Source organism: Daucus carota, chromosome 8, assembly GCF_001625215.2.
Source record: "Daucus carota subsp. sativus chromosome 8, DH1 v3.0, whole genome shotgun sequence".
NCBI lineage: Eukaryota > Viridiplantae > Streptophyta > Magnoliopsida > Apiales > Apiaceae > Daucus > Daucus carota.
The window spans coordinates 12943380-12956425 of record NC_030388.2 but is presented as its reverse complement, the minus strand read 5'-3'; the positions used below and the strand labels follow the sequence as shown (position 1 = coordinate 12956425).

Here is a 13046-nt window from a genome sequence, read left to right as displayed (position 1 = left end):
CCAATCATAACTAAATTTTCTCAATTATCAAAAATAAAAACTGATGATTTAACTACATAAAATAGTGATTAACAACATAGAAACTAGTGTTTTATGTTGTTATAAACTGTGATTGAAAGAATGGTTTCTAGTCTCTAGAATAAATTTAGTTTCTATTTGATCATTTGCCTATATATATATACGAATTTTCTATGGTGTGCCCAAGAGCACACAATAGTCACTAACTCCCATGAGAATTCTAGCTTTTGATTAGTGGATGGATAATAAATGTAAATGGCCCCCTGCATTCACATCAATTCCACCAATCAAAACAAGCCATTTTCATGAAAGTTGGTGCTTATTGTGTGCCCTTAGGCACACATTAGAAAGACCGATATATATATACACACACACACACACATACATAAATAAATTTTAACAAATCACTTAATCATCTCTCCGTGAATATTGAATTAGTCAACAATATAATTTGTATTATATATTTGTTTAACTTTATTATTTTTGTAGATGTTATATGATTTTTCATTATTGAATTAACTCCCGTAAGGAAAAGGTAAAACGGAAGTACCTTTTTATGTACTTTAAATTACATAAAAAAATCAAAGGGACGTGTGCAATATAATGGGATGGAAGGGAAATATTTTAAACCTGAAGCAAAAAGCACAAATTTTATTTTATTTTAGTTATATCAAGTAAAACATTTCACATAAAAATGCTGAGCACACATCTTTATAACTTCCATTAACCACCTACGAAATAATAACATTCTAGGTCACTGAAAAAGGCCAATTTAGTCTAGTGTTAGATGTTAAAATACTTGTAACCATATTCCGGGCTTGTCATTCCTTCTTCCCAGTCACCCAAACTGCGCCCACCGAACACAACTTGTTTCAAGCCAACATACCTACCGCAAGTAAGAAAGTCAGTGGTAAGAACAGTTGTTTTTCATGGCACGAATACAGGAACTGAAGGAAATTTTTTTATCATTGTAAGAACTTGCGAAATTATGGTCAGAAGTGAACATTTGTAACGTTTCTTTTCTCTTCTTTATTCTTTTTTTTGCTGTTTTTAGTATGCTGCTGTAGATAATTCCTTAATTTTAGACTTTAAACATTTTCTCCAGTGAATAATGCAATCTTAAGCAGAAGTACGAAGAGGTTTACCAGGGTGTAAGTAGAACTAAACTACTTGGATAAAAGCCTGAGTAAATATGCTTACTCTGAGCTCAGTGCAGTCAAACAATTGAGAAGTACATCAACGGCAAAGAAATCTGATGTACCAAGGTCTACCCTGTTGCATTAACAATAAAGGTGTCAAATGAAGGAAAAAACCGAACTACTAAATGCAACAAACTAAATTGAAATTTACATACCAAACACGACCCCAATTATCCTGAAAATCAACGTTACTAATATCATGGAATGATGATGGCATCACAGTAAAACCCTTGTCTGCGTCATAGAGAGGATTGTACTCCATAGATGAATTAGCCAACTGCAATTATAGTGAACCTGAATTAACATCTCTAAATTTCAATGCATTTTAATAAGAGAAGTGCTATCCATATTATTACAAAGACCATCTTAGCAGTTAAAGTAACAACACTGACTATATAAGAACTCCCTCTTGATAATTTATTATGGATGTGCAAAGCAGAGTGATCTATGTATCTCTCAGAAGCAATGATACTAACTATATAAAATCTGAATGCATAATATTATATTACTGAAACTTCTGATACATGTTAACATGAATGCCAATCATGAATAAGAAATATACATGTGTGCAAAAATGTCTAAATTTCAAAATTCACAAGGGTTTCAGAAAAACCTGCTTACTAGAGAAAATGTGAGAGTTGTTCCAGTGACAGCCTCGCTTCTAGTCAAATGTGTAAGCGGGCATCCAATTGTTTGAATAAAAATATATACAACCTTTATATGTTCATATACTGCTTGAATACACGTGGCAGTGAGCCAATGACCAAGAACAAGAAGTAGGCGTACACAGAGGGAGCAAAACAAAAGGGATTGAGCTCTTTAGCACAAAAGAAAAACGTTTTTCTACTTGGCTTTTCCCCACTTTAGGTTGAATTAAGTGAAAGTACTTGACACTTTATAGCTATTTGCAGTTATCTGATTGTATTCAAGTCATACATATGCACTTGCACAACTTCAGTCAACCATCTTTGAGAAAAGCTCCTGCATTCTGAACCTTTTTTTTTCAGATTTAAAGTTTACATTACACATCATTCAAAAAAAATTTGCGAACACAAATCGTTATTACACACAGTAAAATGGAAGTGCTTAGGGCTCCGACAAGTCATAGTATATATCCATGAACTAATTTCATCTAGGAAGCGCGGACTCTTTAAAACGCTTTAAAATGGGTGTCGTATGTGTGTACGACTCGACTGAGTGAAGTCCACCTTGCCATGTGGCGTGTCGACATGCATACAGCAATCGACCCGCCTTTGACAAGGGGCCACACAGCCATAGACTCGGCCCACCTTAAAAAATGCCCAATAACCTTCTTTTGACCTTATTTCACAGCCTTTCGGCATCTGTTTCCTCTCATTTCCAACTTTTCTTTTCTCTCATCTGCATCTCTTTTCTCTCATTTCCAACTTCTCTCATCTCCTTTCTCTCGTCTGCATCTTTTATAAATACACCGGAATGAATCTTATGTTTGATTATCACTTATGGCACAGACAATTTCATTACTATTATGAATGAAGCTGTTTAATGTCTGACATATATTAATACTATTTATTATTATTATTATTATTATTATTATTATTATTATTATTATTATTATTATTATTATGGTTATTATTATTACTAGCTTATAACCCGTGCAATGCACGGGCGGTTAACATATTTGTTATTTTATTATATATATTTTAAAGTTACTTAATTTTATTGTAAAAATAAAATTATGATAGAATAACATGGTTTAATAAATTTTTTACTTAACAGTTGGATAAATTCTTCATAGTTAAGTCCGTCAAATGGCTAATTGAAAATTAGGTCGAACATATATATTTTAATGCTAATGTTAAAATATTTTTTTTTACATGTTATAATTTAAGGTGGCCTATAAACTCAGATATAAACTAACCAATCAACCTTTGATATTTCGTTATTAATAATTAATAATATGGTATAAAACATACGCATGAAACCAAATACCTCCCCATCATACTAACCTAAATTTAATGTTTTGGTTTAATTGATAATAAAAAATATACTATAACATGTTATAAATTCAAGAGCTCCGTGGGTCGAATACCAAACGATTCACCAAACTCAACTAACTGACCAACCAAGTGAATTTTTATTTTTGGCTTTAATAGTGTAATAATATATAGTATATGACAGATTTGTAATATTTCTTTTAATATGAGATCATTAAAGTATTTAAAAATAATGTTATTAATGTATTTTGGTTCAATAATATCACATGTTATTTATTAATAATTATATTTAATGATATTATATTTTCATATATATGGCGCCCGTGTTAATTGTAAAAGCTCGGTTTTTTTAGTTAGAAAATCTAAAAAAGATAAAGCGTTTTGATTAAAAAGACAAAACTATGTTGCTCGATATTATTTTAGAAGATTGAGTTTTTTTTATCTAAAAAATATATAAAAGATAATTTATTTTAGTTAAAAAGAATAATTGGTTATATATATAGATAGGCCCGTACTTCGACCCAAGTACCGACCGCCCGACCAATATAATAATACTCCCTCTATTTTTTATTACTTGACTTTTAGACTTTTGGCACACATCTTTACGTATAAATATGTCGCCCATGTCCGTATTAATTGTAAAAGATTAATTTTTTAGTTGGAAAATTTATAAAAAGATAATATATTTTAGTTAAAAAAGTAATTACCATGTTTCTCAATGTTATTTTAGAAGATTGAGTTTTTTAGTCAAAAATAAAAAAAAGTAATATATTTCAATTAAAAGGATTATCTGGTTATATAGATAGACCCGTACTATGGCCCAAATTAAAAAGAATAATTGGTTATATAGATAGACCCAGAATAATTGGTTATATAGATAGGTCCGTATTTTGACCCAAGTACTGACCTACCAAACTTTTAATGTTTCAGTTTTAAAAGGATTATTATTAATTGGTTATATAGATAGGCCCGTACTTTGACCCAAATTAAAAAGAATAATTATTTATATAAATAGGCCCAGAATAATTGGTTATATAGATAGGCCCGTATTTTGGCCCAAGTACCGACCGACCGACCAAACTTTTAATGTTTCGGCTTTAATAGTATAGTATAGATTATTATTATTATTATTATTATTATTATTATTATTATTACTATTACTATTATTATTATTATTATTATTATTATTATTATTATTATTATTATTATTATTATTATTACTACTATTACTATTACTATTACTATTACTATTATTACTATTATTATTATTAATTATTATTATTATTATTATTAATATATTGAGGATTCTCGTATCTATGCCTCTTTGATAACTGGTGAATCCCCGTCTCTGTGTCCCGCGTCGCCATATCCGATTCCGTACCTCCAATCATTTGAAAGAAATTCGAAAACGAACCACTTCTCAATTCTCGTTCAATCACGCGGAGCAAATCAAAATAGAAAAACTCCCATTGGGTTTAGAGATAATCAGACTCGAACCGATGAATTCTACCACGTCAAGGTGACACTCTATGGCTAAGTTATATCCCTTGTCAAGGTAAGGGGTCTTACATCTGATGCTTACCGGCCCGCAAAGCATAACTTCAATCTAGGGGCACTTAGGGAAACCTGCAACGTTTTCCCAAAGGGCACTAAGAGAGTAGACATCTTACAATAAGATATTGCCTATAAATATCATAAAAATAAATATTATAATAGGTACCCAAAGATTCATAGTTAACTTTGAGAGGAGCTTCTCTTGCAGCAACAACGCGTTGATCTAGCCACCACCGGGGACACAAAGCAATGGGTTTAGAAACCACACGTTTCATCATAGCGTACTTCCACATATCCACTCAGAGGAAGGTCTTTTTGGTAATGGATGACCCTCCGAAACCATAATTTGTTGATATATAGCATAGACCCAGATGATTGATGGAAGAAACATCAAACATATCCCAAACTTCTTGCTCCCACCACTACCGGCCGGCTGATATACAGCGTTAATTCGCCTATACTGGTATGTACTCCGTGGGCAGTGCCACCTAAAATCATTTTTTTAGTCTTCATTACTTACTCCCCTTTCTTTTTGTAGGCACCAATATTCTTCATCTACGCGCATTGCATCAATATAGATCAAATAATCCATTAGGTACAAAATTCATAAACGGATAAAATTGCGTCTTACCCTTATTATTATGTAAAAAAATCTAGTAGGATTGGTATTTGGTTGCCAAATATAATTTCACTCATTTTACCATATCACCATGCGCAAGCCTATCTCTGGTATGATACTAGATAAAACCTTCTCTTTAAAGATCCCAAAGTTCACGCAAGATATGTGAAATAGATTAACTGTGGTGTATAGCTCGATAACTGCAAAAATCCAAACCAAGAGTTCTTATTTACTCACCCTCAATCCATGAGAAAGCCTTGAACCCTCCGCCTCTAATCACCAAAAATAAAGGGGAAACACTAGGCTAAAGCTAAGGGATCTTATTAAGGGTTTGATAAGATTTTATCATCATAACTTTAACCAAAGTACATATGGGAATCTGGGTGTATTTACATTGCTTAATAGATATAGATTCCCAAACCAAGACTCTCTTTATTTACTCACCTCAATCCTCCAGAAAGCCTTGAACCCTCCTCCGCCTCTAATCACCAAAAAGACTGGGAAAACAACTAGGCTAAAGCTAAGGGATCCACACAAGGGTTTAATAAGATTTTATTATCATAACTTTATCCAGAAATAAATATGGGACTCTGGGTGTACTTACATTCTCCCAGACAATTATGCTTCAACTGATGTCTTCTCTAGTCCCCCACCCCCAAAGAAAAAAACACCACTTTTGGTTATTAATGACTAGTAGTTACTTCATCTGCCAACAATTTGTGAGAGAAATCAGGAAACAGAGGTGGAGGAAACTAAAGAGCTGCTGCCAGGATTCAGGGGCGCAGAACAACTTATAGTTGTATGTTCCCTGCTAAAAAATATTATGACTTCTGTCCATGTCCACAAAAAATGGGTTTTCACGGCAAAGTTTTGTTCCAGAGAGACAAAGGACCAAATGTGATTGTTTAGCGACTGATTCATCTACACAAAATAGTAGGAATAAGTGTAAGAGTGAACTCTATCTCAGCAGTCGAAATATTTTGGTGGCAATTACAGTTCTGAATTTCCTTTCTTGGCATCTAATTTTTTACTTTTCTTGACAACCAAATCTGTGAATAATTAGAGCACAGGAAATAATGCTTCAAACTTCATTAGTAAGTAGGGTAAGCAATCGTTTCAATGGAAAGTAGATCTTCCTCTCATCATGAAAAGATGTAAAAGTATAAATTTGTCTGTTTGGAAATTTGACCAGGTCTGTAACCAGTAACCACCCTACTATTATATAATATAAACAGAGACATTAAAAGGGTAATAATAAAAAAGAATAGAAGGAAATAAATTTCACTGTACCTGCAAATTAGACTGATTGTATGCACCCAAGCGGCCCATGACATACCAAGATTGAATGACCTGTCACATAATATCTCTCGTCAAACTGCTGCCAAGCTGAAAAGGTTTTAGCTGCAAAAACTGATCTACCAACTAAATGCAGAAGGAATCAGAGACAAGAAAGCACTGATGCATTAGTGCTGATAAGAGAAGAATTGACAAGTATACATACACTTCCAATAAGGTCAACATCCCGATCAGATGGTGCTCCAAGTAATTCAAACCATATGTAAGAATCCACAGGATTGAAGCTGAACAGCAATGGCATGACATAAACAACACATACTTACAATCAATGCCGAATAATTGGAATCATAAATGAAATAAACATACTCTCTTAACTAGAAAGCAGTTGAGTGTTGTAACAAAGAAACACATACTCATAATAACAATCATGTACATAGACACCAAACCTATCATGCAAAACTGTTAGGAAATATATATTATACACTGTAGGCCCTAATCCTAATATCTTAAAGTTCCAGTTACTTAGTACCAACTTGTGTGCTAACATGTGATCTAGAACAAGGGTATAGAGTTTTCCATATAAGGACATTTCACTATAGGATGGTCAGGCACGTGCAACTACTTCACAAGATGCGGTAACAACATGACTGAGACATACTTCATTATGGAATATAGCATAATAGTTAGAAAACTATTAAACAAAGATACATCTCTAAAATAATGCAATTAAAGGTGAATATTTCCACACCTGTGGCTACCACGACAAAGATACTCACTAAAGAGTATATTTAACAGACAATAATTGTTGCTCAAATTGGTAAAGAAAATGATTTTTGCAAAAACTATCTATGAATATTTCCAGTTTACTGAGCTAAAATAACACACATTCAGATAGCCAGTTTAAAGGTGTAATACTTGTCCCAGCAATAAGTAAATTAGCATGTTTTTTAAGAGAAACAATTTCGTTAATTACCTTTTACTTATAAGGATGGAGATAGATTAATGAATGCACATGTGAAAGTATAGGATATATGTTATTAGATAATTATAAGACAAGCCAAAATAAAGAGATCGCTAGATTTGAAAAAATAGCTACTACAACTGTAAGGGTATTAAATAGTACTGCCTGATAATTTAGTTTTACAGCGGTTGATAATTCATAACATTATATCAAACACATTTAATGATACCGATATTATCGTACGATATACTCAATAGCGATGCTGCACGGGGCGTGCTAACTACTTTTCATATTTCTCTTCCCCTAGAAACAGCCTCTTTTAGGTAAGGCTGCATCCACCGCCACCGGAACTTCCCCACTGATGCAAGAGCCTTGTGCACTGGAAATGACCTTTTTTTCTTGACCCCATTACCATGCATAAGGATATGCTTGTCTACACAGGTCAATACCCAGAAATCCAACTTGTATAAAGTTGTATGCACTCAAGGATAACTAACAGCAATATTATGCTTTTTCCTCCTAAACTATCTTCACACGATTTTTCTAACAAACTTGTGGTCAGAATAACCCAATATAAGCGAAGTCCACAAGACAAAGCACTAAGAAATAATCACAAAGCTGCTCAAGATATCAACTAAAGGTACTTATGCAATCTTGATTAATGGACTTTCATGAACGGCACACATGAGGTAGCTACTGTTAGTAATCTACGGATCATAAAAATAAGACATGTGGTTAATTTGATTTTGTAGTAACTTAATATCTGAAAGGATACACTGACACCATTTCTATAAGTTCTATTAGCTACCTAGTTAAGTGAGTAACAAACAACTTCTACTGAAAAAATAAGAAAGGAATTATAAGAAGAATGGGTTGTATGTATGTGAATATGAGATATGTATGTGGTAGATTACTCTCTGAAGCTGACTTTAAATGCTAGAACAGAACCCGTCTTGGACTTCTGGAAATCACGGCCTTTTCTTTGAACCCTTTCTTCAACCTGTTAAATAGTAATTGGATTAGCATCCTGGGAAAGCATAACTAAAGATATGTGTCATTCTTGAAGGGTAATATTTTATGACTACCCCTTCCTCCATCGCATAATATTATCAGGCTAGAGCAATGAATTGCATGCTACACCTTTCTAACCAAGAGAATATAAATTGGTCAGTGCTGAAGAAGACTTTAATCCAAATTTCCAACTTATTAGCTAAAGCAAAATCCCAATCATCAAAATAATTACAGTAAATCAAATTAACCATGAAAATAGTGAAAAATCTCTTTAACCAAGTTACCATGCTAACTCTAGGCATATAACTAGGGCAATGATAGCAGGTTAGCTATCCAGCATTATATGTGTATAAAAAATTTACAGCCTCTTCTGCAGATATAGGAACATATGACAGCCATGTAACCCTTAACCCCATTAAATTGCTATTACATCCTAAAATTGTTTTCATCAGTAATGAGAGTAAAGTAAAAATTTTGTATGTAGGAGTACCAGCAGACGTACATCAAGTATCAAGTAAACCTTATATAACAAATCACTAGCTCTTCCAATATTTTTTTCATCTCATCTGGGTATTTTTGAATACGTCAATGCCTGTTTTATCTAGTCCAGATCACTTTGAACTTTATAGGTTTTTTTCTAAGTATTTATTCTGGATAAATTCACACGAAACTGACACCAAAGTCATAAAAATATGAATATCTTTCACGATTCCCCCATGAAAATATTTTTAAAATCATAAAAACAAAGAATAGCGGAGGGGAAGGAGTAACTACCTTTCAATTGCCAACATTAATTTGCTTATTCTTTCCAAATTTATATCACTGGCTTGTTTTGCACACATAGAAACCACACCTCTAACCCAAGACGAACATCTAGGTATGGAAACAATACCCCTCAGCTAAGACACACATTTAGGTATTTAAATTTAACAAGATTTCAGTCATTTAGATATATTGTGCTTGACACTAGATGCAATTTTCTACTTGTCAGTCACTAGGTCATAGGTCTGACACTGGTAATCACCTCTTTATAAGACAAAAGGTACATTGAGACCTTCCCTAGAAATTACAGGATCCTTGTGTATATGGGATGACTTATTTTTAGATAGGTCTGTTTCTGTACATAGACAAATCTAACAAATTCTTTTTTGACATACTATTGAAATAAATTTATTAGTGAGTCTGCAGAAAGAATAAGAATCAACTGCACATACCCTCTTCCTCATCAACTCAGGGTTCCCAATGCTATCACCAAGAACGGCTCGAAGCTCAGAATCAGTTCTGCAAGCATCCTCCAAGACCCTGAACAGAAGTTGATGGAGATAAAAAAAATATATTATAAATGCTTGCCACAACTAAAATCTATATTCATCACTGTTTGTGCATCAGAATTATAAGATTTATTGAAGACAGCTAAGTAACAACTGACTTTGCCCAAGCAGGATAGTTGTGAACACGGTCGTATTCACGTTTCCTCTTTTCTTCACGTACTTTGAGCAATCTTCTTCCCCTAGCTGTAGTCCCAGAACCTTTAGCAGCATTCTTGAAAACTTGATTACTGCTGCTAGAGCTAGTGGAGATATCATTGACACCAATATCTAATGATGAAAATGAAGGTGGTCGCGATGAGGATGCCATAGGAATAAAGACATGGGGGGTGTCAGAATGCAATGTGTCACTGTAACCACTCCTCGATTGTTTTCTGGGAATGAGTACAAATTGAGATGCTAACAAAGGACAAGGACATATATGTTGCACCCACGGTTTTGAGGTTGAATAAGGATGATAATGTGGTTGAGTAACAGAAAATGCACAGCATGTGTGCATCATTAATTTCTGTAGACTGATTGTATCTGCATAGACATATATAAAGAAAAACATGTGTCTGAAAATCAAATTTGTTGAACCAAGCTACCAGAATGTATGTGATTCTAAAAGTTTGCATTGCATCGTCTGACAGGAAGTCTAACAATGTCCTAAATGATGTCCTAAACCAAAATTCGAGGCATTTGAAAGAAATGAGTGCTCAAGAAATGTCCTAGTGGTGCCTTAAAACACCAAAACATCCCACATGTGCCTTATTTTTAAGGCATCACTATGCATGTTCTAAACTATTTTTATCAACAAAAAATTAGTTTCCCTCCATTTCAACACATCTCTCTCCTATCATCTTTTCCCTTGCCTCCTATACTAATTCAAATAAATTATTATTTTAACAGTAAGGCATGTTGTTGGAGTTCATCTAACAAACTAATGTCATAAATCACCAGATCGCTATCTTATAACATACTATTAATAGGGCTCGGACATTGTTGGCCTTGCTCTAGATTAAAACCTATATCTTTGTAAATTCCAAGATAACAAAAAATGTATGTCTCGGAATCGAGTATCTGTAACTTAAATGCTTAATTATATGAAAACAAGATAGAGATTAAATGTACGACACAAAGACAAATACAGAAGATCCTGGCAACAGCAAAAGAATTCCCACGTCGAATTGACTAGAAACATAAATCACAGACATTAAAATGGGGGTGTTGAATTTGGGACTAAAATCAAAGGCACAGAACATGTATATATATGAGCAAAATCAAGTTCGAGTATTGAAAACCAGTAATCAAAGTTGGGGTTCTTGACATATAACAAATACAGAAAGACATATATATATAAGTGGAATTGAGATTCATCATATATTCATTGGGTTTTTGAATTCTTACCAAAAATTTGAGGTTACAACGAGATTTTAGTTTCAACGCCTCAAACTGCCCACTTCACTCTTTCAGCAAGGTTTTAGCTGGATAAAGTGTTTTTGCTTCATGGTGTTTGTACGAAATTTGGTTAATTTGCCCGGAACCGGAATTTGGTTAATCTTATTTTTTTTAAGTCATGTTTATTTTTTAATTTTATTTTTGAAATAAATTTATTTTTTATTAAATAATGAATAATAAACCAATTTCTAATATTTATATTTAGAACATTTATAAAAAGAAAATCTTATTTTTCAATAAGTTGTTGCCAAAATTTAAATGAATACAAATCAAATTTCCTATTGTAAAATCGCTTTTTTCAAAAAGTTAAATGTTAAATATCCCAAATTTTGTCCCGATTTTCGTCCATATTCCGAAATCACGTAGGAGACACATGAGTGATTTTAAAGTGAGTGGAACCAATCAGACATTGTCAAATATAAAATCTATGTTAAAGTGAGTGGAACCAATCAAATATTGTTTAGAGTTGGCAATATTCCGAAATCACATAGGACACACATAAGTGATTTGAATATCGTAGTGATTCAGGGATCCAGTGGGATACTGTTGGAGTGGTTTTTTCTCCCACAATCCTTATATTTTAGTTTAAGACTTATAAATAGATAATGTAGTGGAGTTGTTCTTAGAATATATATTTTAACTAACTTCAACTCAAATAATGTGTTTTATCCCCATTACATATCTACTATTTTATTATTAAAGTTTTTCTTTCATCATAAAAAAATAATATAAATTAGAGAGGAAAAGAGAGTGTATAATAATTTATTATAAAATATGATATAAGAAAAATAAATTAATTCATCTTTGAATTGTAGGTCATTTATGGTTAGGTCCTTGAGTTAAAAAATCCAATTTTTTGATACCTAAACTTTTAACAAATCTGCTTCAAGTCCCTCCATCAAAATTTGACCAACGATGGTAGTCAATTCTGATGTGGAAATGAAAAAAATTAAAGAAAAAACAATTTAAAATATGAAAAAACAAAACTTCATTGATTAAAGTAAAATTTTGATATGTTAATCTGCGAGTGATTTCAAAAACACCAATGGTGAAAGTTTTTGATTTCGAGTTCACTAACATATAGAAATTTGTATTTTAATTTCAAGAACACGAAGATTTTTTTTTTATTAATATACAAATTTTTAGACGTTAATGAACTCGAAGTCGGAAATTCCACCACCCGTGTTCTTGAGATCACTTGCAGATTTACATATCAAAATTTTATTTCAATCTGTGAAGTTTTGATTTTTCATGTTTTTAATTAGTTTTTTTTTATTTTTTTGATTTCCGCAACATTGAGTAACGACCGTTAGTCAAATTGACATTAATAGCAACACATTCATTCAATTCCAGCATCAAAAGAGCTATGCATGGAGCATGTGCAAGACCTTTAGGTGTAGAAGCAAAATTCTATGTTGGAAAGAAGTAGACTTTAACTTCTTTGAGAAATCTAGAGAAGGCCGGAATGAAAAGGCAAAAGGAACTTGTTATGAACAATTAATTATTGCATTTTGATTGTCTAGTTTTCGAAATTAGAAACTATGTATTCTATTTCTCAGACTTTGTTTAAGTCGAGTCTTTTACACATACCAGTTATCCTATATCACGTGACTTGGGAATATTCGAATGGTTGGCTTTTGATAT

At 32.7% G+C, this 13046-nt stretch overlaps 1 protein-coding gene across 1 annotated transcript; it reads right to left on the bottom strand.

Moving 5' to 3' along the window:
- Positions 1 to 649: 649 nt before the first annotated feature.
- On the bottom strand, positions 650 to 11479 carry LOC108197018 (uncharacterized). Its single transcript, XM_017364484.2, has 9 exons — positions 11352 to 11479; positions 10064 to 10487; positions 9849 to 9936; positions 8538 to 8623; positions 6868 to 6946; positions 6657 to 6716; positions 1373 to 1494; positions 1219 to 1290; positions 650 to 904 (listed from the first exon to the last, which is right to left on the bottom strand). The coding sequence occupies exons 2-9, from the start codon at positions 10462 to 10464 to the stop codon at positions 802 to 804; spliced, it is 1011 nt and encodes a 336-aa protein (XP_017219973.1). The 5' UTR covers positions 10465 to 10487; positions 11352 to 11479; the 3' UTR covers positions 650 to 801.
- Positions 11480 to 13046: the final 1567 nt, after the last annotated feature.

What these genes read in the sequence shown, in the direction of transcription:
- LOC108197018 (XM_017364484.2), bottom strand. Translation starts at nt 10,464, where the DNA reads ATGATGCACACATGCTGTGCATTTTCTGTTACTCAACCACATTATCAT. An exon ending in ATGTTGACCTTATTGGAAGT is followed by an intron (nt 6,717 to 6,867) that starts GTATGTATACTT and finishes ATTATGTGACAG; the next exon opens with GTCATTCAATCTTGGTATGT. An exon ending in GATAATTGGGGTCGTGTTTG is followed by an intron (nt 1,291 to 1,372) that starts GTATGTAAATTT and finishes TTAATGCAACAG; the next exon opens with GGTAGACCTTGGTACATCAG.